At 54.7% G+C, this 26,887-nt stretch overlaps 2 protein-coding genes across 11 annotated transcripts in view; both read right to left on the bottom strand.

Annotated features, from left to right (window-relative positions):
- The window catches only part of CCAR2 (cell cycle and apoptosis regulator 2), a 32,236-nt gene extending 28,955 nt beyond the window's left edge, over window positions 1-3,281 (bottom strand). For all 7 annotated transcript variants that reach the window (XR_012156297.2, XR_012156295.2, XR_012156296.2 and 4 more), the window contains exons 1-5: window positions 3,173-3,281; window positions 2,813-2,942; window positions 1,257-1,348; window positions 656-747; window positions 329-443 (exon numbers count right to left, since the gene is read on the bottom strand). Coding sequence is in view for 2 of the 7 variants with exons in the window: in XM_073325111.2 (XP_073181212.1) it covers window positions 329-443; window positions 656-747; window positions 1,257-1,348; window positions 2,813-2,879 (366 nt within the window). In the remaining 5 variants the exon portion in view is untranslated. The remainder of the gene's footprint in view (window positions 1-328; window positions 444-655; window positions 748-1,256; window positions 1,349-2,812; window positions 2,943-3,172) is intronic.
- A 659-nt stretch (window positions 3,282-3,940) lies between these two features.
- Window positions 3,941-24,032, bottom strand: C26H8orf58 (chromosome 26 C8orf58 homolog). Of its 4 annotated transcripts, XM_073324787.2 has the most exons (8): window positions 23,759-23,824; window positions 21,178-21,253; window positions 15,582-16,261; window positions 11,470-11,634; window positions 10,873-11,071; window positions 10,097-10,209; window positions 9,253-9,371; window positions 6,849-7,968 (listed from the first exon to the last, which is right to left on the bottom strand). In XM_073324787.2, the coding sequence occupies exons 3-8, from the start codon at window positions 16,137-16,139 to the stop codon at window positions 7,866-7,868; spliced, it is 1,257 nt and encodes a 418-aa protein (XP_073180888.1). In that variant the 5' UTR covers window positions 16,140-16,261; window positions 21,178-21,253; window positions 23,759-23,824; the 3' UTR covers window positions 6,849-7,865. The 4 variants fall into 4 exon arrangements, with proteins under 4 accessions (XP_073180887.2, XP_073180888.1, XP_073180884.2 ...); XM_073324786.2 differs by lacking the exons at window positions 6,849-7,968; window positions 21,178-21,253 and adding an exon at window positions 3,941-6,677 and having other exon boundaries at window positions 23,759-24,032; XM_073324783.2 differs by lacking the exon at window positions 21,178-21,253 and having other exon boundaries at window positions 23,759-24,032.
- Window positions 24,033-26,887: the final 2,855 nt, after the last annotated feature.

Raw genomic sequence — 26,887 nt, 5'->3', positions numbered from 1 at the left:
TCACAACAAGGGCTCAACAGGAGAGTGGCCCTCAAAGGGAATGAGAGGGAGTTCACCTGGCAGGAAGCAGCAGTGGGAACACCAGGGCATAGCCTGGTTTAACCTTTCACTGACCAGGCTAGCTGCTGGGCCTAGCACAGCAGCAGGTAAACAAGCAGCCTGAGTAGGCTCACAGGGATTATCCTCACCCATAGCTAAGGTGCAGCCGCCTCGGAGATGGAATGTGGCAACTGCTACTGCTGCCAGATCAAGGCAAATGTTCTCTGAGCCTGGAAAGATTCTCCTTCAGCCCACACATGGAGAGAACTACCAGCGCTTTAACTGATACCTGATTGGACAATGTCTGGACTTTCATGGCATTCCAGGGCACCGATTGGCTTGGATTATAGACAGCTTTCACCAGCACCTTCTCACCAATCTGTGGTAACCGGCCCTTCACGACACTGTCGCAAAACACAGAGCAACAAGGCACTGCTGTTATCATTTCAGACCAGAACCCAGGCGTCCTGACTTCAGTCCCCCTCTGTTCTAACCCCTGAGCAATGCTCCCCTCCCGAAGGCCCTTGGAAACTCAGAAAGGAAAGAGCACTCTTGTCCTAAAGTGCTCCTAGAGCTCTTCCCCACTCTCACACACACAGAGCAGCCCTCGCCTTACCTCAATTGGAAGAAGACCTCTTCATCCACCACCCCAAAGTAGTCATGCAGGCTGGTGACAATGCCCGTGAAGACTCGCTGCTTCTCACCCACCTGCAAGGCAAAGGACAAGCGGGTTCATTATGGCATAGAGCACACAACTGCTGCCAAGCTACGCTCTGTCACCGCCTGCGCACGCACCCCACTACACACTGCAGTCAACAGACAATACATATTCATGCACACAGTCATTGTGCTCACATTCCATGTACAAGCACAAATCACCTCTCTCTCTGTCTCTCACACACACACACACACACAGCCAGCCTCAGCCCTGGGCAGCCCCTACTATCCCCAGGACCGAACAATACTGTAGTCAAGCAGCTACGAGGCCCTGCTCTCTCTAATGAATGCACAGCGCACAAGTCTTTCCAACCCAGTCTGCCGTGGCTCATCAGATAGTGCACTAGGAGCCCCACATCTTATGAGGGGAAAAGCTGACCAACTCAGAAGTGATTTAGGACTTGGAGGGTTAAAGAATACATTGGCATGGGGACAGAAACTCTAGGTTTCCTGAAGCAGCAAAGCAGCTGGGGTTGAGGGAAGGATTGTCCTCAACATACCTGCAGGTGCCGTGCATTCTGGATAAGATCTGCTGAGACCGGAGGGTTTAACAGGCCAGGTGGAGGTCCCAACAAGGAGGTCGGGTGTGTCCCTAGAAGGGAAACCAAAAGAAAAATTTAATCCCTAGAAAATTCTTAGAAGGTCAAAAACTAAGTGGAAGTACAAACTTCCATGCTCAGCAGGAAAGCGACACCTTATGGGATCAACTCAGATAGTAGTTCCAATCAGATCTACTCAATGGAAAGACTTTGGGCATTTCAGTGTCAACAATCAACTCGTCCAGCCCAGATTACAGGGGGGCAAGCAGGAGAATAACATCTGTTGTGTCCAGGTGTCCCAGTTTTCCTACTCCTTCTCACAAGAATTGCTTCAATGTCCATCTGTGCTCACCTATTTCCCATGAAACGGACATGATTCTTGCCTGTTTTGCCACAGCCCCAGGGTTAAACCTGGCTAATGTCTTCTTAGTGTCACCTTTCTGCTGCTTGGCAAAGCTATAAAAGCACAGGAGCAGTCTACCTGCAGACTCAGGAAGACAGTACCACAATTTTTCCATGCTTGGAAAGTTATTTGAACAGCCCAAAAGTGAAAGCTTAAATATTGCAGAAATATTCTGCTTCAGCCCCACTTTTATTATGTGCCTTGGGCCATGAAAATCAGGGCTTGGGTACCTGTATTTTTGAATGCTAGGTAATGTGTGTGATCAATTGACATTTAACACATTTCAAACCAATTAGAATATTAAAGAAGCTGCCATGTTCACTGTTTTCCGACACTCACAAAAATCATTAGTCTCAAAGTACTTCACACACCACAGAGAAATCTCTTCATCCGCCCACCTCTCTGGTGGAACTTGTTAAATTACCACCAACACACAGAATCCATGCAACAATTTAAGACGGGACCCAAAGCAGGCCAACTGTACCTGACTGGAACTGCAGAGGGGAGGGTCTTTAGAGAAGCCAAAGTTGATTTCCCCGCCCCCCACATACGTACACACATTATTATGCTGTGTACTACTTGGCTGTAGCCCTCCACCCCAAAGATAGCTGCATTTCAGTGCTGTTCTCTGTAGAGATTCTAAAATTTGAAACCTCACTAGACCTACAGCAACTCAGTGATATTCCAGAGAAGAAGGGAAGATTTACGAGTTCCGTAACTGTATTTAGCTAGTGAAGCAATGAGGTTTCCTTTGGGATGAAAGGCATGCTACATCTGAAATATATTAATATTACACTTATCGCTTTTAGTCGTGGCAAAAAGAAATGCAGGAATAACTGAGTTAATAATAATAGCATGATATTACGAATTTGCCCTTCAACCAGGGCTCTGAAAAGCTTTACCAGTCCCCTGTGAAACCACCTTATTATCCATAAATAAAACGTGGATAACACTTCAGTGAGTCAGCGGCGGGGCCAGGAGTCCTGGCTCTCACTCGGATCAAACACTTGACGCCGGGTTCCCCAGGAAAAGGGGGCGACGCCTCAGCCCTCGGGGCCATTGGCAGGCAGGCTCCAGCCTGCAGAAACCGTCCCCAGGCGCCGGGCCAGCTGACCTGAGAACGGCCTCGCTCCCTGCGGGTTGCCAGCTCGCAGAGGCTTCTGGCGCTTGAACTGGGCCATTTTGGGCGGAGCGGGCTGCTCCTCTTCTCCAGGCGGCGGCGGCGGCGGCGGCTTCGCCTTGGGCTAGGAGAGGGAAGAGAGACAGACAAAGGCCGCATCAGCCACCGGCCGCCCTGGCCGGCGAGCGGCCCCCCGGGCACGAAGTCAGGAGCAGGGCGGAGCCCGGCCAGCCCCGGGAGAGCGGCTCCCCCCGGCCCCGAGCACCGCCCCGGCCGGCCCCGGCCCCTCTAGGCCCGGCCCGCTGCCCGCGCCCACCCCGGGGGTCCGAGGGGGATGGACGCTGCCCCCCTCACCCTCCAGATCAGGGGGGAGACGCTGCCGCCCCCCTCACACCCCGCGTAGCTGCGACGGGGGAAAAGCCACCGGGGCCGGAACCGGAACCAATCTGCGCGCGGGGGCGGAGCAGGAGAAGGGACAATAGGGACCCGGAAGCGCTTCACCGGAAGCCCGCTCTCGCCCCCTCCCGCCCAACCGGAAGGGAACGGAAAACCGCCGACACACAGCCTGCCGCCGCCGGAAGTGTTGCTGCCCGGAGCGGCAAACGGAGACACTAGCCGGAAGTGTGGCGGAGGGGGGGGGGGTCAGGGAAAGCACCCCGCCGGATGTTCTTCGGGCGTGGGGGGAGTTGCCTGAGCCTGGGCAAAGGGATGCCAGCGTATAGCGTGACATCATAATATCCCAGTGACATCACAGTTATGCATCACTTTGTTAGATGACATCATAGTACCCCCCCCCGTACAGTGACACTCGCTAGACAGCCCCCCTGCCCCATTGAGGCAATACTGCCCCCTGCAGGCAAGAGACCCGCAGCACCGGGGCCCCATCTCACCCCAGCAGGCGCACAAGGAGACTCCCCTCCTCCCGAAACCCCATCTCCCCCTCCCCCCTCGACTGGGCCAAGCCCCCCTGTACCCCTTGTGGCTAGGGAGGGAGGAGGGTGAACACAGCTGATGGACTCCAGCCAGAGTCATTTCCATCAGCAAGCCAGGGTCAGGACACAGGCCAGTGCTCCGCCAAGAGCAACCCCTCATGGGCGTTATCAAAAGCGGTCGCCTCTCCCCCAAGGCTTGCATGCCAGAGCGCGGCGATGGTCCACGGCCGCTACTCATAGTCGCTCGTGATAGGTGGTCTCTCACGCAGGCTTTACTATAGATCTAATTCTAGAGGCCAGTAGGCCCTTAGGAATTTACTCCTTAAACTCTGGCTCTGGCCCAACTTCAGTCTTTCCCTTAGCTCTGGCAGATGGATCCTAGCACTATCCACCCCACAAAACTCACCCATTACATCTCCCAGTCTAAGTGAGCTTTAACAATCACACTGCCTGTACATTACTCCCTGCCAGGCAAGGGGTGGCAGGTGAACTGTTCGGAATAGCCATTACCCCTGCATCTTAATCACACTAGGACCCTATGCAACCTGTTAATTGAAATCATTTATGCCTTATTTTAAGCAAGTATTTAATTCGCCCCAAATCCTTTCCCTGTGTAAACAGATAAACATTTCACCGTGCAGGAGGTTGAGCAATAAATGGAGTGCATCTCGAACAACAAATCTATTCCAGGGAGCTGCATGGAGGATTATAATGGAGACGTTACTGCCATCATGTGGTTAATTTTAAAACCTTCCCCACTTTTGTTCAGGATAGGTTCTCCCCTTTGCCCCTAGCCCAGTTCCTCAGTAGAAAGCATAACTGATAACAGCGCCACTTCTATCCAAATGCAGCACGTGCTCGCTAGCCAGGCTCCTTACAGATGTAGGCCTAGCTCACTTTGGAAGTGGCGGCTAAGCTTCATGCAGACGCAAGCCTTAGACAAGCCTGTCAGAGCAGCGAGTAGGCAGAGTTTTCACAACTGCATAGTACTGATTATTGAAAAACAGGGTAGAAAAATAGCTGCTCTTACACAGGGCCCAAATCCAACCAGGTCTTTGTCTCAAAAAAAAACAAAAATTAAAAAAAATTAAAAGAACCTTCCAACCCACTCTCCCTGCCACACACTCCCACCTCCCCATGGCTCATGCTGGGAGAATAGAATTCGTTAATTTCCCCACACATGACTTGGCTCAGCTACCTTACAGATCCCTGCACTTGAGGAAGCTGTGACCTTTCCTGGGGCCAGAAGAAGGTTAACCCCTCGTCTCTGCCCTGTCCATACATCCCAACAGACTCCTTAAATAGTAGGTCTGTCCACACACACAAGCAGCTGCTGTAGATATATATCATGTGAGCACAAGAACCAAATTCCATTTTCACCCTCTCCATTCTATCACTTCTCTGCTCTGCCTCTCAGCTACAGTTACTTTTGTACAGGTCAGTGGGTCAGGAGGCTTCATCATTCACTATACATATAATAATCAAACTATACATGTAAAATGATGGGGTCTAAACTAGCTGTTACCACTCAAGAGGAGTCCTTGTGGATAGTTCTCTGAAAACAACTGCTCAGTGCGCAGCAGCAGTCAAAAAAGCAAACAGAATGTTGGGAATCATGAAGAAAGGGATAGATAAGACAGAAAATATCATATCGCTTCTATATAAATCCATGGTACGCCCACATCCGGAATACTGCACGCAGATGTGGTTGCCCCATCTCAAAAAAGATATATTGGACTTGAAAAAGGTTCAGAAAAGGGAAACAAAAATGATTAGGGGTATGGAACAGCTTCCATATGAGGAGAGATTAATAAGACTGGGACTTTTCATCTTGGAAAAAAGAGACGGCTAAGGGGGGATATGATAGAGGTCTATAAAATCATGACTGGTGTGGAGAAAGTAAATAAAGTGTTATTTATTCCTCCTCAAAACAAGAACTAGGGGCCACCAAATGAAAGTAATAGGCAGCGGGTTTAAAACAAACAAAAGGAAGTATTTTTTCACACAACACACAGTCAACCCGTGGAACTCATTGCCAGAGGATGTTCTGAAGGCCAAGACTATAACACGGTTAAAAAAAGAACTAGATAAGTTCATGGAGGGTAGGTCCATCAATGGCTATTAGCTAGGATGGGCAGGGATGGTGTTCCAAGCTTCTGTTTGCCAGAAGCTGGGAATGGGCTACAGGGGATGGATCGCTTGATGATTCCCTGTTCTGTTCATTCCCTCTGGGGCACCTGGCATTGGCCACTGTCGGAAGACAAGATATTGGGCTAGATGGACCTTTGGTCTGACCCAGTATGGCCGCTCTTATGTCTGAAAAGCACTGGTAAGTGCTCTATAAATGCTAAGTACCAGGACTTACAGGTATCAGTGATGCTAAAGGGGAGTGAGTAGGTGACAGAAGCAACAACAGGAACGTACAGGGCAGGAGGCAGTGCTGGGGATGACCCTACTCCAGGTACCCAACATCCTTGGATCCTGGACGATGTGGGCATTCAGCATTAAGAGCACGGTCACAGTTGCATCTTCTCTCAATTCCTCTGCAGTTCTGCTCCATGCACTAGTCATCACCTCTGAAGAGATGCCTGAGTAATGTCCTCCATGCAGCCTGGCTCTTTAGCTCACCTCTGTTGGTGGGGAGAGGGTTACCTTTCCACTACGTGTTACTCCCTACTGCGCTACACTGCTGATTTGTCCCCAGTGCCGCTCCCACGCAGACTCCTCTGCAGCCAGAGCATGGCTAGATCACGAAGCCGTCATGAGGGTGACCCTGGGTGATCAATTCTCCCCTTACCCGAGAAGGGGGGCTGGCTCGGCCGGACTAGCAGCACGTGGTACTTCATGCTGCACTGGTCTCTCAGGCCGAGCTGTTATCGCCACAATATGGACAGGCCAGAGCGCGAGAGGGAAGGATCCTGGGACTCCTGCATGGGAGACAGATACCAACAAGCTGCCAGGACGGCGCACGTACTCCTGAGTCCTATCACGCAGAAAGGCCCTGCACGCACAGACTCCCCCCCATTGGCCAACTGACTGCCCAGTAACATGGGAGCGTGAGAAGGATGCCCCCACCTCTCGCTTTACCGATCAGGATGCAAAACTCAGTGGGTATTTATTTTTGTTAAGTGTCTAAGAATCCATCAGCCTCCATAAGCACCTCTCTCCATCAGACCATATAAACACATTACATACAAATACACTGGTGCATTTACAAATTGACCAGGTGCTAGTAGTGGTCCACTAAGCAGTCAGAGGAGTTCGTTCACGTTTGACAATGCCGGGGATTTCTCACTGCTGTGCAGAGACTCCAGCACTGGAATCCTAGCCGACGCACGGGGGCTGAACAGAACGGGAGTTTGGATGGACATCCCCTTAGGAGGAAGGGAGACTTCCGGTTGCACACAGGTCAGCCCCGTAGTTCCGTTAAGGTCTGCGGGAGAGCGGCCCGGTGGTCAAGGCTCCTTGTTACCCACCGTTGAGACCCGGATACCAAGAGCAGCCTTGGAGCTGCCTGCAGTCACAGGAGGATGAAGGTGGTGGGAGTGAGTCAGCGAGCAGCGCAGCGGGAGCGCCTCCTAGCATCTGCAGCAGCACGCTGCAAGCTAGGAAGTAGCAAGATTTCAGAACCAGCCTGCTAAAGACAAACATACCCGGGGGAGATGCTGGGCAAGAGAGTGAGAGTGTGTGTGTAAACAGACACCAGAGGCCTTCTGGGGCTCACCCAGCTTCCTTGAGGACCTGCCTCAATGGAGGAATGGGCATCCTAAGCATGCCCACCACGAGGGGTTAATAGGGAGAGCGTGCACCCCAGTGTTCAGATGTTTATGCAGGCTTGATCCACAGTTGCTTGGCTTCTACGTCACAGCTCCACAGGAACAGAAGCAGAGCAACACTTGCCCCTCGCCGCCCTCCTTTTTCCACAGAAGAGCCAGAAATCCCATCAACCTCATCGAAGCGGGCGAGACTGGGAAATCCAAACCAGCGTCGAGGGGGCAGGGGGATGAAGGGGACCCTTCATGGAGAGTGTATACTGCTCCCCCGTTCACGGCAGGGAAGCCTCAGCAGCTTTAAATCATTCCTGTCTCCAAGAGGCTCCCGCGGCCTCGGGGCACTCAGCGCACAGAGAGGGTTTTCGAGCGGTGTTTCTTCACCCCCAGGGCTGGCAGGAAGCTCCTCCTGGGGTGGGAGCCGTGTTTCTCCAGTGAAGCTTCCAGACTGCCAGGGAAGAGCAGGGGGTGGAATACATCAGGCTGGGGACACCATACGCCCGTGCCAGGGCACGTGCTCCCCGTCAAATCCCACGTCAGTCAGCAAATTACACCCACGGCCCTGTGGATCCCAGCCCATCCATTGCCACCCAGTCACAAGCAGGAAGAGGCACGAGGCAGGGAGAAACAGCTATCCCCTTCTGTTCTCCCTCAGCCCCCATTGCAGAGAGACAGCTGCATTGCCCTTCCCAAGGCAGATGGTTTGGGAGGCACTGCACCACTAGGGGGCAGTGATTTCACTTCCTTTTCCCCCTGGACTCGGCTCACACCCAGTTACCCCAGACCACGAACGCCCCATGCATTGCTCCTTCTGCCAGGCAGCTGCTGCTGCTCCTGGGGTCCCAGTTGCTGGCACCTGCCCAGTACAGGGTTTCTGGAGGAGGAGGCAGCATATATAGGCCTCTCAGGAGGGGGCGCTCCTGGGGGGGAAAGGCACATGGGGCCTCCCATCCCTAGGTCCCGAGGTGCTGGTGCCCAAGGAGGGATCTCTCACCTGCTGATGGCTTGGTGGCCTGGGTGAAACAAGTTCTAGGGGCCACCCGCCCACAAGAAGGATGTAGGTAAATTGGAGAGGGTACGGAGAAGAGCCGAGAACAACTAAAGGATGAGAAAGCCTGCCTTCTAGCCTCGGACTCAGGGAGCTCCATGTATTTCGCTTAAAGAGCATGTGAAAGGGTGACGTGATCACAGTCTAAGTACCAACATGGGGAACAAATATTTAATACTGGGCTCTTGACATCCAGCAGAGGAAGTTGGAACTAGACAAATTCCGACCGAAAATCAGGGGTACATTTTTAACCTTGCGGGTAATTAACCGTTGGAACAACTAACCAAGGGCCGTGGTGGATTCTCCAGCACTGACACTTCTCCAATCAAGATGGGATTTTTTTTTAAAGAGATTTTCTCTAGGGATTATTCTGGTCTGAGCTAGGCCGGCGGTCAGACTGGTATCAGACTGGTCCCTTCTGGCCTTAGAATCTGTAAATTCTGATCACAGACGGGACAACCTGGGACCCTTGTTGGGATCCTCAGCAGAGAGGCCAAGGATCAAGTGGGCCATGGAGACTGCCCCCCACCTTGGGCTCCCTCCAGGATGGCTGAGCGGCACCAGGGGGAGCCTGCCCAGACTGTACCCATGCTGGGGTGAAGGCCTGCAGGGCTTTCCCAGCAGTCTGTTCACAAGGAGCAGCCTTCTCTTCCCCACTCAGTCTCTAGGCTGGGGCAGCCTTACCGACAGTGTCTGCTGTCGACGGCCAACTCCCCAAACGGGGAGGGCTCGCTGGCCCGGATGGATTTCCTGGTGATCCTGTTGATCAGCACTTTGACTTTCCCCCAGTGCGAGCGGTCGTTCTGAGAGGGAGAGAGACGGCAGCGGTGAGGGAAGGCAGGAGCGAGGGCAGTAGCTTCTCCTGCCATGTAGGGGCGAGCCAGAGTCCTGGCACCCAAACACCCAGTCCTTGTTCTCAGGGATAACTCTCCCTCGGGAGACGTGGACAGGGCAGAAAGAAGGGCTTTCCCTCTGGCAGGGGCAGAGGAACCCCAAACTCCTCTCCAGGGTAGAGCGGTGGGGATGGGGAACCAAGTGTCTCAGCTGCTGGCTGTCAGGAAGCACTTCCAAAAAGCCACTTCCCCTGCAGCTGCTGGAAGCAGGGGCGGGGCTGGGGGGTGTCTCAGGCTGGGCGGGCATTGCACTGCGCTACTCTCACCTGGGGAACAACTTAGCAGGCAGCACCCAGAGAGACAGAACATAAGGACGGCCATGCTGGGTCAGACCAAAGGTCCATCTAGCCCAGTGTCGTCTTCCGACAGTGGCCAGTGCGAGGTGCCCCAGAGGGAAGGAACAGAACAGGGAATCATCAAGTGATCCATCCCCTGTAGCCCATTCCCAGCCTCTGGCAAACAGAGTTAGACACACTGGGTAAGTGCTGGCCCAGCACAGGCAAAGAAGGGCACCAGAAGTAGATGCACGTACAGGGTCTTCTCAGCATCAGGAGGATTCACATGGAGTTCGTAGGGGATCCTTCTTTTCTCCCTCCTCTCCCCCTGGTCCCTGCTCTACAGGGCATTAAACCTACCCTGGGTCTCATGTTTGGCGGTAGGGTATGGGCTCCCGAGTCCGGCTGATCCAGCAGGGTGGGTGAGCTGACGCAGTGCATTGCCGTCTTCCTGGAGCAGACCGGCTTGTTCTCTGCAGAGAAGAGACAGCATCGGCATTCATTATCCGCTGAGTTAAAGCAACCAGCCCAGATGCGACCCCACGGAGAGAACTCAGGCCATCTAGCACCAGGGCCAGTCCTGGGGTCATTACTCCCTGCTTGAATGGTCTCAGAGTTGCACACCCACCTGGGAAAAGCCTCAGTCATCATTCCTCAAGCTTAATTTCAGAGCCCAGGCCTTTTTAATGCCAGACACCCTGTGCTTGGCATTTGCCTGGGGGGATGGGAGACAGACAGACTTCCTGGTCAGGGATCTCGCTCTCCCCAGGCTAGTGGGGACAGCACACCCAGCCCCAAGGGGGCACGGGGCATGCTCTACAGGGAGAAAACTGGCTAATGGGGAATCCGAGGGAGCTGCTGCCAGATCGGAAAGTTTGGGTGCGTGGGGGCATATTCACGGGAGGGAGGAGAAATTCTTAGCAGCAGCCTTTTCCCCTTCCCTAAGGAATGAGCCACCCCAGCGAGGACATTCGATTTGCACAGCATGGGTCTCATTAATTTTGGGGGTGCAGGGATAGGCAGGGTTCTTCCGCCCCACCCTCCTACTCTGGCACAAGTCAGGAGCTTCTAGCCGCCAGGACACGCAGGAGAAGGGATTGGGCCTTGGGGCTGCTATTCGAGCTGGGCTCACTCACCTGAGCTCCTGGTCAGGTCCTGGAGCACCCCGGTGTCTGAGACCGAGCGCGCCCTGAAGTGGTGGGGCCTCCAAGAGTCCAGAGGCAAATCCTCTTCCTGCATTTCCACCTCCGCCCTGCTCTCAGGTGCTGGGTCTGGCTCGGACAGTCCCCGCTCTTCTGGGGCTCTGCATGGCTTCTCCTCAGGGGGCACCGCCTGCTAGGGAGAGAGGATGCATGGAGTGAAACAAGCTACTGTGGGGACTGGGGTGGGGAGACCCCTAGTCATTCCCACCCTCATGGCGAGAGGAATCCCAGAGCCCAGGGAAGACCCACCTTCCCCTTCCACCTCCCCCAGCTCCTCAAGAGTATCTAAGGAAGCCCCACCATGGCTGGAGATCTAAGAGGACAGAGGACCCCCCCCCACACACACCCCACCTTCCTCCAAGGGGATCACACTGCAAGGTGTATCCCCCAGAAAGGGGTGCTGCACCACTGGACAAGCAGCTGCATCCTCCCTTCCTCCTTCCTTAAGGAATGGAAAGACCTGGCCATTGCACTCCCACCCTGGTTCCTAGCCACACTCACCCCCTGTGCCCCCCGCACAGCCAGCCTTACGTTCTCAGCCTGCTGGCCCCACAGCTGGCTCTCCATCGCCTTCTGCTGCTGCTGGAGCTGCAGGTTGGCCTGCTGCAGTTGGGCAATCTTCTCCAGCATCAGGCAGACGTGCTCCAGGTAGCGCAGGCCCTGGCCCGGCAGGGTTAAAGAGGGGTCTCTCCGCACCTGGGGGATCACACAGCACAGAGCATCAGGCACGGACACGGAGCAGCGTGGGGGACAGGGCACGCCCTGCAGCTCTCAGTTACTCCAGCCAGGGCAGCACTTGTTGCTCCTCCCAAGTTTGTCAACGTCTTGCAAGGGGTCAAGGTGTCCAAAAACAAATGCAGTATCCTCGGGAGAGGTCCATGGAGGGGCTATTCCCTACAGGGGGACCCATCCCAGGGGGAGCTCACTGGAAACACACAGCTGGGGACGATCTCCATGGTGGGACCCGGACGGGACAGATCAGATCCTTCCCAACAGGGGCTGTGTTCAGACTGCAATTACCCCCTGCATCAGTTCCTGGCTCCCAGATCCCACACTGGCCTCCCCAGGAACCGCACCAATGCGAATTACTTATGCAGCCACCTCCAGCCTCTCCCACCGTGTTAGCGTCAAGGTCTGTGCTGTGAACACGCCACGCCACACCCTTGAGGAGTGGGCCGAGGCAGAGTGAAGCTCCTAGCTAGAGAGGAGGCAGATTTCCTCCTCCCCCACATCCATCCTCTGTAGCCCCCCCGACTGCTGGCACTTCCCCAGCCCCACACGCTCTGGAGAGGAAGCTAGAGAGATAGCAGCAGCTTAAGGGGGTTAAACCAGATTATGAAACTAGGGCATCTCCAATTATGCCTGATGCAGGCTGGCTCCATCCCGCTGCTCACACAGGCAGAGTGAGTTGTTTGTTGGGTTTTTTTGTTTTGTTTTTTGGGGTGGTGGGGAATCAGATCTATGCCAAGGACAATCCAAGAGGAGGTGGGGCTCAGGGCTTATTCAGTTCTAAGAGCAAAAGCAAGGCGCCAAGCTGCAGGGGCTGGACTCTGCCAGCTCCATCGCTCCGGGACCTACAGGGACACCCAAGCCTTACACCTCCTCCCCGTTCCCAGCAGGGAGGCATGGAGCAGCAGACAGATGCACTGCACTGGGGAGGGACAGAGCCGTGGACAGACACATCGCAGCAGAGGACAGGTTGCGTTCAGAGGGTGGTTAAACACGTCACTGTGTAATTGGGGTTGGGGCCTTATGAAGGTTACATTCCCTCAGGTCACTGCCCTCCTTTGCTGGCTGGGGAGGTTGTGAACTTCCCTCACAGCAGTGCCCTGCCTGCTGCCACACCAGCTGGGAGTACAAGCCCCCTGTTATGCCGATGGGAAGCAGCAGCCCTTTCCCCACCCAACAGCCCTTCTCAGCCAGGCAATCCCATCTCAGGTCACTGGGTCCAGCACCTATCTGTCCGCATGGCACCTGTACCCTGCCATTGGCCTCTGGCCCTTGGACCAACCCCTGGAATCGATCCTGCAGCCCTGAGCTTTGGGGTCGCCAGGTGACAGGCCAGAGCTCCGGCCAGTGACCAACCCAGACAGGGAAGCCCAGACGACCCCCACAGATCCTATGCTTCGAGTCCAAAGGGTTGCGGGGAGACAATGGGCCTCTCCGTATCTACCCAGCCTCCTTGTGTCCCAACCCCCATGCCGGTCGCCCAGTCCCTGGAAGGCAACCACTGGTCCCAGACACTGGATAGTCTCAGCTGCTGGAAGTGGGGGGTCTCAGGCTGGGCAGGCATTGAATGGAGCCACTCCTGCATGGGGAACTACTTAGCAGGGGGCTGGAGAGCTGCCCCACAGAGCAAAGGGGAGAAGAGAATGGAGGAGTTCCGGCAGGAGGGCTGCTCCATCTGGCAATGCCGGATCTCGTCCGCTCGGCCTAGTGGTCTCCCGGCCCCTCGAAGCCCAAGGGTGGGTGGGTCTCATTGAGTGGCAGCTCTACACGGCTAAGGCTCCTGGCTCAGGAGAGGAAGGCCCTCGCCCACAGCATTCCTGCCCCTCTCCAGCTGCGATGGGCTGCCTGCCAAGCCGCTCTTCACATCACAACGCCCTACCTTGCCTGCTCACAGCAGAGGGAACTCCTTTCTGTGCACCCACAGAAATATTTTCCTCCCGTCCTCTCCTAAGCTCTTTGCTGATGGGCGATTCACTCTCCCCCACCACCTAGGGGACAGAGCCAGGGACTGGGAGTCCTAAGTTCCATTCCTCTTCTACAGACCTTGGGCATGTTGCTTTGGCTCTCTGGGCCTCAGTTTCCTCATCCATAGCAGAGTTACGGGATCTCCCAGGAGAGTTACGGGTTATCAAAAGCTATAAAGAGCTTCAGGCCAAGCATCGAAACTTCCTCTCTAGTGCTGCCGCAAGCTCCTGGCCCCACAGCCACCCCGACCTAGCCTGTAGGAGCTGCCCCTCACCCTGGCAGTCAGTGCAGGGGATGACCCCAACGTGCCACTGTCTATTAGCACATGCCGGGCGAGGGACTACAGCATCCACAGAGGGCTCTGTCCAGTGGGCAGGCCCCACAGACAACCTGGGACCTCTAAGGGGCAAAGGAGGATCCAACCCACCTGGAGGGAGTGAGAGGAGATGGGACCAGCCAGCCTCGTCCCACACCGCCACTAACCCAGCAGAGCCAGGCACAGATGTAAGGCCTAAGAGCTCTATCCCTCAGCTCACTAGCAATAGCCCTAACGAGCCATTGCAAGCATGCACCAAGCAAGTCACGCTGCATGGACCAGCACATGGCATCGGAATGAGTGCTCTGGAGAGGGACAGGTGCATCAGCAAAGCAGCTGGGGGGACAACAGGAGCAGACAGGATCCCAGCAAATTCCCTTTCAGTGACCCACAGGCTAGCGCTGCAGGGCCCTGCCATCCTGGGGGAGCTGGTACTGCCCCTATGCCAAAGAGAACCGAGGTCACGTGACCAGAGGGTACTGCATCTCAGGTCAGGAATCACCAGGACACTCTTACATCAGAGCCGGGTGAAACCTCATGACTACAGCTGGCCAAAACTTGATTTCTGGTGGAGCATGCAGGTTCAGCAACTCCGAGACAGCTCCCTGAATTGGGGTGTGTGGGGGCGGGGGTGGTGGTGATTTTTTGTGGGGTGGGAGAGGGGGCTGCAGGGAACACAACGGATGGGGAGACGGACCACAAAATTCCAAACCAACAAGTCAAAATGATTCAAATGAAAATTGTTTTGCTGTGTTGCTGAAGCCACGTGGGTCCCAGGACAGGGGAGACACCGGCAGGCAAGGTGGGGGAGCTAATATTTTTTATTGGACCAATTTCCGTTGGGGCAAGAGAGGAGCTTTCAAGCTTGAAGACGAGCTCTACAGAGGTCAGAACTTGTCTCTCTCACCAACAGAAGTTGGCCCAATAAAAGATGTTAACTCCCCCTCCTTGTCTCTTGATTCAAACCGACTTTTTTTCCCTGAAATTTCCTTCCATTTAGTTTCAAAAATAAAAAACCTTGACATCAAAACCAAACCTCCCTTTGACCCTATGTTTTTTCCAACTCTTCGAACTGCCAGCAAACTGGAAAGTCAGTTATTGGCTCAGTTCTACTGACAACCAGCCCAGCTTCTGCCCACGCCACTTGGAGCATCCCGGCTTAGTCATCACAGGAGCGGTGACGACACCGCAATCTAATCAGAGGCACTTACACGCGCTTGTGTCATGGGATGGAAATGTGGAGCGTTTCCCTATCTGAAACCGCCCCGCCCTCCCTGCGGCAAGATGGGCGAGGGAGGGGGGGTGACGGCCATCCCGTCTTCCCTGCCCCCAGTGCAGGGGAGAGAGCACGCGGGCTTCCTCGCAGCAGTGCCTGTGCCCAGACCATGTCGCCCAGGGCCCCAAGGAGCTGTTTTTCAGCTGCTGCTACCTTTACGCTAGGGCATCGGCATGAGGACGCCGCTCCATGCTGAGCCACGGCGTCTCTTAACCCTTCCGCCCCAGAGAGGAGGCCACACCTGCTGGAAGTCAGTCCAGTTGCAACAGATCTTGGGAAGGAGGGGGAAAGCTGTCCCTCTTCTCCACCCTGGCTAGCCCCTGTTGAACCACAAGGAAGCCCATTCCTGGCACTCACCTCCACTTCCTCCCCACAGGACTCAGTGCTCTGTTCCTCTAGGCTCCGGCGGCCGGAGAGGGCTTGGCTGTGCCCCTCTGCAGCCCCACCTTGACCGCTCAGCTCCTGCAAGCCGTAGGAAGCCAACAGCTCCAAGTCCACCAGGTTCAGGCTCTTCCGGCCGAGTGGCTTGGGAGAGCGGCTGGGCGCATGGAGCTTCCCGGAGCGCTGCATCACCTGGGCCAGCTTCTTGCTGACCGACAGGTTCCGGAGGTAGGCCCGCTCCCGGAGAGGCTCTGGCTCCTCTGGCCCCTCTGCTTCGGGGCAGCCCTCCTCTGGGTCGCTGGCAGCAGAGTCTGCGGTGGAGGGCTGGAAGCCATCAAGACAGTCCAGGGAGAAGCTGCTCTCTGAGCCCAGTGGGGTGGAGGGCGAGTTCTCGTTGCCGGCCATCTCCACCCCAGAGTCCTCAGACTCCGACTTGAGGAGCCGCCCGCTCTTCGGGAAGAGGCCCAGCTGCTGGGGGAGGTCAGGCTCCGTCGGTGACCCGGCCTGGTCCCATAAACCCAGCTCACCGCTCATTCTGCAGCCCCGCTGTGGCTCGGGAGCAGGATCCGTGCTCTTTCCAGAGGCTTCCTGCAGCTTGCGGTAGATGCTGGCCGAGGTTAGCACCACGCAGCTCTCCCAGGGCTTCTGTGCGCCATCTGCGAGGCAAGAGAGATGCATTGTCAGAGAGGCTGTCTCTCTCCCTCCTCCAGAGAACCGCAGCCCTGTCCTCTCCTTACCTGTGGCCATTTGAATATGGTACCTGCCCAGCCGGCAAGCCCTCCCCAACTCCAGCCTTCTTCCCTGCCCCATGCCTATCCCTTATTGCTCCATGTGCATACCAAGGAGAACAACCCAGCTCCTGGTGATTCAGGGGGGCGGGGCATTTCAGGGAGAAATGCTGCAGAGAGCATGGGGGGAAGGGGGCGGGAGAGTTCACCATGGAAGTTTGTGCAAAGGGTAAAGACAAGCACGTGCATCTGTGTAGTCCTTAGGACATCAGGGGCCAGCCACTGCAGTCCTCCTCCCCTCCCCTCCTTTTACGAGGTATATGTCAATCTAGCGCTCACTGAAAGCATCATTCTACCCAGAACCAGTCGGTCAGCCATGTGCAAGTCCCCCCCACCCCACGCTGCGAATCCTGACCCACAGCTTTGCCAGCGCCTCAGTCCTGGCCCACGGCTCCCCAGCTATTCCAGCCCGGTGCGCTCCCACGACTCTGCCGACGGACTCCAGCTCTGCCCTGCTCTTCCCACCTGGCTTTACTGAGACACCTCATCTTCCAGCTCTGGGTTCCCCGTTCCAGCTCTGCTGATGCACCCCAGGTACCGCCCCCCCACACTGTTAGTCCATTTCTGGGCCTCCCGCCCAGCTCCGCCAATGCACTTCCAGTCCCAGCCCTCTGCTGAATAATTTGGGACTGCTGGATATAGAGAAACACACCACTGTGAAGACACAAGGCTCCCCCTCCTCCATCCCCCACCCATCCCCCGGGTTTCCAGCCTCCCAGGGAAACCCAGGCGTAGGGACTGAATGCGCCACTCGGCCAAGCTGCCCTGCGTCACGCTCCTTTCCCCTGGCCTGGGAGCTCCAAGCTAGAGCACAACCCTCCATGAAGCTCTGGGAGGCGTGTGCATTAGGGGTAGAGGACACAGTAACTGTCTACAAATACCTGGGGGAGGTGACCGAGAGGCACAAGCGTTATCAGGAAACGCGGACCCTCTCCAAGAGGGATGGGAGCTGCTGGTGTTTGGGGCATTTGTGACTGGAGTGGACAGCAGGGACGGATCCTGCCCTGCCCCTGGCCGCAGAACACAGAGGTCTGATCTAGTTTCTGCAAGGGCAGCTCAGAGAGGGTCACTCGCCATCTCCCTGGAAGCTGAATCCATCTCTCTACACGGTGACCCCAGCCCTCCCCTGGCGGCTGGGTTAGGAACTGGGATCCTTTGACCTCAAGTTCTTACACCCCACGGGTGGATTCAATCTGCATTTTGCAGCCCATTGCCAAGCCTGCATCTGACAGCCCAGCGCATCCCAAGTCTCCCTGGAAACATCCCCTGGGGCCCGACCCAGATCCCAGGTCCTTTGTGCAACGCATTGCTGAGGTGCTTTGTAAACAGCTCCTTCCTGGCGCCAGGCCCAAACCGCATTCCTCGGCCCTGAGCGAGCCAGGGCTCCGCTGAAACCACCACTCTCACCCCGTCACTCCATGAGCGGGTAAAGTGTGTCCCAGCCCGGGCAAGGGAGCTGGCACGAGGGCACAGGTAGTGCTTTCAGTTGGGCACCAGAGCCCTGCTGCGTGGAGGGGTAACCTCCCAGCTCCACGCAGGTCTCCCTGCCCCACTCCTCACGCTCTCGGCAGGCACCAGGGTTTAAGAGCCCTGTTTCTATACTTCCCTCATCGCCAGCACACACACGTCACCCTCCCCACAGCTATTAGGGGCACCGACTAGGGACAACATACCCCAGCCTGAGCAGGGAAGCCAGAGGGAACAGACCCGCCAGCAACACAGAGCCCAGCACCATCCTGTGGAGGCCAGGAGGAAAGAACATAGGAACGGCCACACTGGGTCAGACCAAAGGTCCATCAAGCCAAGTATCCTCCTGTCCTCCGACAGTGGCCAATGGCAGGTGCCTCAAAGCGAACGAACAGACAGGTTATCATCAAGTGATCCACGCCCTGTCACCCAATCCCAGCTTCTGGCAAACAGAGGCTAGGGACACCATCCCTGCCCATCCTGGCTAATAGATTCATGGAGGATTGCTTCATCAATGGCTATCTAGCTCCCTTTTGAACCGTGTAATAGTATTGGCTTTCACAACACCCTCTGGCAAGGAGTTCCAGAGGTTGACAGTGTGCTGCGTGAAAAAAAATACTTTCTTGTGTTTGTTTTAAACCTGCTACCTATTAATTTCATTTGGTGTCCCCTTGTTCTTGTATTTATGAGAAGGAGTAAATAACATGTCCTTATTTACTTCCTCTACACCACTCATGATTTTATAGGCCTCGATCATATCCCCCCTTAGTCACCTCTTTTCCAAGCTAAAAACTCCCAGTCTTATTAATCTCTCCTCACACGGAAGCTGTTCCATACCCCTAATCATTTTGGTTGCCCTTTTCTGAACATTTTCCAATTCCAATATATCTTTTTTGAGATGGGGCGACCACATCTGCACGCAGTATTCAAGGTGTGGGTGTACCATGGATTTATATAGAGGCAATGATATTTTCTGTCTTAGCACGATTCACAGCAGCGTTAACAGGTTCCACAAGGAGGCAAATCCCGTCATCCCTGCCTGCGAGGGTAAGTCAGCCCGAAGCAGGGCTCTCAGGAAGGGAGGGATGCCCTCCCATAAGACCAACCCTGCCAGCCACTAAGGTCCCCGAATCTGGCCTCTGACTCATTCTCTCTCCAGCAAGGATGGAAAAGGGCCTTCCATTGGCTGACACAGCCCATGCCCCACACTGGGTTCAGCACAGCGCCATGCCTGACCCTTACCACGGCATGCGCGAATGTTTCTAGAAACCAACACCATCCCTCTCCACCTCTCTGGCATCCTGGGAACATTAGAGGCCAAAGACAGCTTACACTTATCTATGCAGCAGGGCTGGGCTCAGTTCCCCAATCTATGGATGCTGCATAGCCTGGGGAGGGCCCAGCAGTGAGATAGCTGGGTCAACTGCTTATCTATGTGAGACACAGGCAGGAATGCATCTGCCATCACCTTGCAATACCGGACATAATTGCACCCAGTGTAACCAGCAAGACTCACTCGGAGATTGCAGTCCCACATCTCCTCCCATCGCAGGTGCCCAAAACCCCCAGTGTGAAAGTGTCAGGAAGTAGGGGGAGGGGCCCAGAAAGCAGATCCTCCAAGACAAGACAGACAAGCTTTCATTCCCACGCTGCCAGACAGGTGGATCTAGGCTTTGAGTCACAAGTGATAGCAGTTGCACATGCCCCCAGGTGCCACAAGGGAGGAAGCCCTCCAGATGGACTACGATCTAGCTATCCGTTAAGAAACCTTTCCACTGACCCCAAGCATGGGCCAATATGGTGGTTTAGGGCTCAAGAGTGGCTTTGGGGCAACCAACCAGCCACATGGATTTCAGATTTAAAAGTTTTATTAAAGCCAGTGTTAAAAAATGATACAGTACACAGGTTAAGTAAAGAGTGTCTGTACATCTGGGTGTAGTGCTTAGATTATCCACAAATACAACGTTTGTTTTTAAAGTCATAAGATACATACAGTGCATAATCAGCAATGACCAAATGTAGGTGAATAAATTTAAGAATACAGTTTAGATATTAGCAGCCAAGCATTCGGGTACATCACTCATGAAAAGTAAAACAGAGAGTTGGTTGTGGAAAGCAAATATAGCAATGAGTGAAGATTGTCCCTCAGCCATTGAGAATTGAAGGTAGGTTGTCCATTTAGAAAAAACAATCCACGAGGAAAGTATTTCAGTTACTTTCCCGACCGCGCTTCTACTAGGACACCAGTTTATTTCACGCACCTCTCCTTAACCACACACAACAGCCAGAGATGTTTTAACAAGCAAAGCTCCCCCAATTCCCTTATTTCAGCTCCTTCCTTAAGCAAAAGATTACTCTTACGATTCCTATGAACTAAGAACAAATCTTAAATCTGGACCGAGGAAGTGGAAAGACACAACCACACAGACACCAACATTTCAAACTTGAGCATCCACAAAGCTACAAAGTTAGATCAACAGTTCGGACCCTGAGTAAGTGACTGGATCTTCCAGAACTGGCAAGCTCCCTGCTTCCACTGCAGGTGCTCAGAACGTCTGAAAAATGGGTTAGATCACTCAGGGTTTGTCTACACATGAAAGCTAAACTGGACGAAGGAAGGGTATGAATTTAAATCTGATTAACTATTCTGGATTAGCTTCATGTATGGACAGATTTATGCCAAATTAACTCAATTCCGGATATATTGGAAATGGACAACACCCCATGTGGACAAGCCCTAAACATTGATTTAGATACCTAGCTTTATTGACACCTAAGTGTGAAACGTAGGAGCTAGCTGTGGTCAAGCGCATGTCATGGTATGGGTCGGGCATGGGCTGTGTCAGCCAACGGAAGGCCCTTTTCCATCCCTGCTGGAGAAAGAATGAGTCAGAGCCCAGATTCGGGGACCTCAGTGGCTGGCAGGGTTGGTCTTATGGGAGGGCATCTCTCCCTTCCGGAGAGCCCTGCGTTGGGCTGATTTATCCTCCCAGGCAGGGAAGACGGGATTTGTGTCTGGAGACCAAGATGTAGGGCCACGCCTGGACACACAGACTATCCAACACAACCACATCATCTATTGTTTGCCCCCCATTATGAGACAGCATCTCAGCTAGTGCTTTATGCATTTAATCATACAGCAACAATCCTACTGCAATAGTTTGCTTTGAAGATGCATCTGGCTGTGCCAGAGCTATGTATGAACCGTCACCAATAATTGACTCACAAGGTGGTGTGAGTCAGCTCAGCTAAGCGCATACCCATGTAAAAAAAGAGAGATACTAGAAAGGTTAAGTAACTTGCCCAAGGTCACGCACCAACTCATGAATTCCTGGACTCTGGCTTCATACTCGGTCCACTAGACCACATTTGCCTCACACTCCAGGAAGTATCCTGACCAAAACAGAAGTGGCACAAGACCAAGATTTCATTCATACCATACATTGCAGAGTATCAATAGCCTATTGGTTTTAAGCAAGACAAGACAGATACCTAAACAGCACATGCTACCAAAAGGCAGATGCATGTAGGACTGGAAGGCAGATTAATGCCCAATCAGATAGGCAGCAGTTAAATCTGCAGCATTCCCCATTTCCTTTAAACAACAACTTTGCAATTAATGGCCAAAACACACCTTGCAGGGACGTTTTTATACCAATTCCAGTAATTCCCAAATATTTCCATCAGCCCGCAGGGACTGTTAACTCCACCTCCAGTTTCAAGGTGGGGTGGAATGTACACACACAAGGTAGTTTTACAAGGAAAGACCAGAGGGAACAGATTATAACAGATACATGGGGCCTCTTACCACCCTCCCAGTCTCGTGCGCACGTGTATTTAATGCTCATATTTAATGTTCATGCTAGTGCAGCCCTGCCAACTTCCTTATTCCCAGGACAGGCACAGCACCAGTAACCGGTGTGTAAGCCCTCTCCACATGTCCACGCTGCCAACATACCTCAGTGCTGACCAAGAGGAACCCCCTTCCAAGGGAGTTCAGCCTGCATGGACGGCCTGCTCAGTTCTTCGCCTTAGTCTGCGGCTGTGGCTACTGGTAGCTGAACTGGGGCTTTCGGTTACTATTGATCTGAGCTGGATTTGATCCCAGAAACCAGAGCTGAAAGTCTCCTTGTTCCATCACCAATCCCAAACCAGCTAGCCTCTTCCAACATGTAGCTGAGCCAGCTGTCCATGGCACACCTCCACTTGGACATAGGTGTGGCATGTACACAGCCCCCACTCACTGCTGGCTTCTCGCTGTGAATGGTTTTTGGTTCCCTCTCTCCTGCATCCTAACCCCATTCCCTGCACGGCTGTGTCTTTCCCACCCCTCTGAGGAGTCCCCTTCTCCAGTCTGGAAGAGGAAATGGGGTTCAAAATAATACAGGGGAAACAGGGCAGGGCTGAACTCAGAGCTAGGCTCAGAGGGGAGACTGACCGACACCCCCACCCCCTCATGTCAAACAGCAAGTCACTGGAAGAACCAGGAACACAACCCAAGAATCCTGGCTCCAAGACCCCTGCTGGAAACCCCACACCCAAAGACTGAGCCCCACTGGAATTGTTCTGGGACTCAATCACAGAGCAGAACAAGTGTTATTGCTCCTCATGGGACTCTGCTGTGATCTCCACTGGAGGGCAGCAGTCCTGGTGGGACAGACAAAGCCACAGACAGGGGCTGGTTTGAGTCTCCACTGCTCAGCCAGGTCCACACCAGCACACAGCCAAACTGGTTCAGAAAACCGGTTTCACCAGCAGGTTGGATAGTGGCTGCACTACAGACATGGCCATGTTTGACATCAGGTATCAAGAACAGCAGCCCAGTCAGTGCAAAGAGCAGGTACCCTCTCTGCTCCAGAGGTCCCCAGCTACGCTCCTTGTCCGTATGGCTGGCTGGCGGGGTCCCCAACATGCTTCTGTGTAACAGGGGATTCTGGTGTGGAAAAGGGAAGCATGAGAGTTGTGCACTCGCCCAATGGAGCCACACCTGCTGTGGGCTAAACCGCTGACCGGAGCCATGGTCAGGGCTGACCCTGGAGACCTGCAGCCCAGGAGGGAGTGAACCGCAGAAGGAAGCACGGTCTGTGTGCTGTAGCTACATCCATCCCCCCTCCAAGGGAGCTCCTGCAGAAAGGGCTGGCACCTACTGGCGTTCCGGAAGCCCCTTCCAGAAGGGCACGAGCCCAGGAGTCCCCTGTGCTGGGGAGGTCAGAAGTGAGGGAGCCCATCCCGGTGCAAGTTTGCTTCGCCCCTTCCCTCAAAGGGCGGGAGCTGCAGTGCGGAGCATTGGGCCTTGGGGCAGTTTGTTTGCCTGGGCTGGATCGCATAGAGCCCAAATGGCAAACAAATCCAAAGCCTACTAACACCTATTAGGGAGCAGGGAGCGCCCTAGGGTGCGTGTAGGCCCCACACAGAGCAGCGAGCTCCCCAGAAATGGGACACCCATCAAGGCACCCAGAGCAGGAACCTTCCCTAAGGCGCCCAGAAACAAGGGCCTGTCCTAGGGGCGACTTGGGCCAAGGGAAAGTCTGGGAAACAGGAACCGCAGCAGGGCGCAGGGAGCCCCCCACCCCACGGACCCAGGAGCAGACTCACTCCCTACCACCAGGGCGCATTTGGGCGTAGACACAAGGGGACACAGAGACCCCCTGCGAGGCGCGGGGAAGAAGAGAGCGCCCGGTGGAGAGGGGGAGGTCTGGGGGAGAACCGGGGCCGTTCTCGGCTGCAGGCAGGGGAAGCTCAGCGCCTGTCCGCGGCGCAGGAACGCCTAGGCCAGCTGCGCGCACGGACGGGAGAGCCCAACCAGCCCCAGCCCCGGAGCGCAAAGGGAGCGGAGAGCCCAGGGCGTCCCCAGCCCTTCCGCGGCTACCACCCACAGCCACCCCTCCGGGGGCTCACCTCGGCTCCAGAGCGGCTCCACGGCGAAGACCCGCCGCCTCCTCAGCATCTCCCCGCAGCTCTGAGCGGACACCGGCTCCGGCGCGTCCCCTCGCGGGGCTTGTGCGCTTGGCACCGGCCAGGCACCAACCCTGCCCCGGGTGCGTGCCGCAGGCTCCGGGCGCTCGCTCTGCCTGATCCAGCCCGGCCCCCCTCGGTGGGCTCCTGGCCGCGGTCTGCGGGGAGGGGTCTGCCAGGGCTGGGTCACTCCCAGAGGACGGCTCCCCCCGCCGGAGGGGCGGAGAGAAGGGGGTGTGAAGGGGGGGGGGCGTGTTGATGAGCAGCGGGGGGGTTGGAAGGGGAGTGCGGAGAAAATCTCTAGCTCACGCCCTAAGCAAAGGCTCAAAAAAGAAGAGTCCTGCCCAGCCAGCCCTCGGTGTGCTTTGCTGCAACTCTTCCTTTGGTTTGTGAACGGGGAAATAAATCACTCGTCATAAAGCTGTCGAAACCTCTGGTGTCCCATCCCCTCTCCAGGAGAGGCAGAGGGAGCTAATCCCCCACGGGCACGGAGAGGGGGTGGTTTGTATAAAGCCCAGCTTAGGAGGGAGGGTACTACAGCCATCTGGGCCCGGATCCTCAAAGGCACCTAACTCACTGGCTCGGAGCTGCTGCCTTCCCCCAAAGCATGAAGCCCAACACCTAACCTGATGGGGCAACAGTCTGATCTAAAGGCCCACTCCTCCTGAGATGATGCCCTTTGCACCGATTTATGAGACGGGAAAACTGAGGCACAGAATGGGGAAGCAACTTGCCAAAGTGCAATTCAGTGGCAGAGTTAGGGAGAGAAGAACCCAGCTCACACTAACCCCTAGTCTACACTCCCAACAGAGGGCAGGGGCTGGAGTAACAGGGATAAGGAATGGAAAAACAAATTATTACACCTGTAAAAGGAAGAAAATCCCTTTCAGGGCTCAGGGCACCTGCTATTATTGAGAGAGACAGGAAGTCAGGCCTACCCACAGCTGCCCTCACACAGATAAATGGGGATTGGGAACCGAAATCCTTTTGATTAGATTAATCACCTTCATCCAGCACTTAAGAGGCCTAATCCTCCAACTAAAAATCAATGCACTTGTAAGGAGAAATTAACTGCATGCACACGTAGCCCCTCCTGTGTCCTAACCAAAGGCTGGGTATTTCATCGCAGGGCTACTACTGCTCAGAAAATATCTGCATCTCAAGACGTGTGGTAACATCCTGTTCCCCTCAACCAGCCACCTGCCTGGTTGCGTCTCACTCCACAGGCTCCTCTCATTAAATGACCCACCCACACAAAATTACTGGAAGGTTTCTGTCATCCCCTGAAAAATTTGGCTCACGGAGGTTCTCAGTCTCTCTCTAAGAACAGGGAAAGCAGCCAGCCAGGTTCCTAATCCACTCCCTAGAGAAGATTAACAGTGCAGGGCATTTAACCCCCGTCATGCCAACAGCTGTGCCTGGTTGGGGGCTGGCCCCCAGGCCCAGGGAAGAAGGGAATGTGGCACTGGGGTGAAAAAGGAGATCAGCTAACGGGGGAGACCCAGGAGGGCAGAGACCCTTGGGTAATGCCCACTGCTGCAAAAAGGAACCAGTTGATGCCACAAGGACAGATGACGGTTGGAAAGGCCTCCACAGTTAAAGAGAACACCCTGCCCCGCCATCATCCAGTTTCCCCCTCCTCTTCTGAAGGCTGGGCAGCTTGTCCAGTGCAAGGAGGAGGCAGTATCGCAGGGCTCTGGACAAGCAGGTTCTGGAGGTGACAGCAACCTGGTGCCTTGCACCAGGCTCATGCCAGGGTCTCTCTCGCACTGCATAAGGCATTGATGGGGGTGTTGGCCAGCTGTGCAGCCAGGCTCACAGCTCCGTGGTGGAACTGATATCCTCCGCAGGCAGCAGAACGAAGAAGAAGGAGCGGGAACTAGCTCACTGAGGATCGTCACGCTCGCCCTGTGGCACTGGGTGTCAGGGCAGGCCAAGAGGAAAGTGCATAGCCTGGAGCACAAGCACCCGCAGGCATGGTTTGGAAGGGAGGTGACTGGCTGGATGTCATTCAGCCAGCCCAGGCAATGCACTGGCAGGAGGTGAGGAGTGCAGCTCAGGGCCGGCCCCTGCTGAGTGCAGATATGGGGTCACTAGGGCGTTTAATTCCTTCTAGGCAGCAGTTTAGACCGTGCCCTGGACAAGGAAGGAGCTCCAGTCCTAACCAGCAGCTAAAGCAGGGAACTCCACTTGGCATCTGCCCAGGGTACGCTGCTATTTCAGAGCTGGCGCTCACCTGCAGCCATCAAGGAATAATGAAACAAAACACTGAGGAGCAGTAAGGTTAGAGCAAAGGAACTAGGAGTCAGACCTCCTAGCTGGGAGTATGGGCCAATGCTTAGAGCTGGGGAGTCTAGAAGGCAGGGTTCCCCAGGACTTCATTCCTCAGGGTAGTGGCTAAGGGAGCAAGCTCCCTTTGTGCTCGGCGCTGCACGAACAGAACAAAAAGACAACCACTGCCCTGAAGAGATGACAAGCCAACTATTCCTATAACTATCTGTCAGTCTCTAAGGTGCCACAAGTCCTCCTTTTCTTTTTGTGAATACAGACTAGCACGGCTGCTACTCTGAAACCTATTCCTACCCTGCCACTGATTTGTTTTGCAACCTCAGTCAAGTCATATGGCTCCACCTTGCCTCAGTTTCCCCATCTCTCCAGTGCAGGGCTGAGGCATCTGGAAGGGCAGCAGTGTATGGAGGATGCTTGCCCTGCCCCAGCCTGTGCAGCATCTATTTTACGGAGCGGCAGGTTTCATGCGGCAGGGCTGCCGCTCCAGGGTTGAACTCATTGTAACCCCTGAGAAAATAGCCAGGTACAACAATTCCCTTGGAAAACAGATGACTATTTTATTTGTGTGTTTATATCTACACACACACACACTTTGCAGGATGCTGCAGACACTCGGAAGGAGGGGGCATTCATTGTGCACATGGACAAGGTGAGACGAGCCATCAGCTACAATAATACAATTCACACAGCCAGATTTTTCAACTGTTCTCTGTCGGACTCTCAGCATTTACATTCAAATCCAGGACAGTGTCTGGTTTTTTGCACCCTAATAGACAGCCCAGC

The sequence above is a fragment of the Lepidochelys kempii genome, chromosome 26, assembly GCF_965140285.1.
Source record: "Lepidochelys kempii isolate rLepKem1 chromosome 26, rLepKem1.hap1, whole genome shotgun sequence".
Classification (NCBI taxonomy): domain Eukaryota; kingdom Metazoa; phylum Chordata; order Testudines; family Cheloniidae; genus Lepidochelys; species Lepidochelys kempii.
This window is presented reverse-complemented; position numbering and strand designations above follow the sequence as displayed.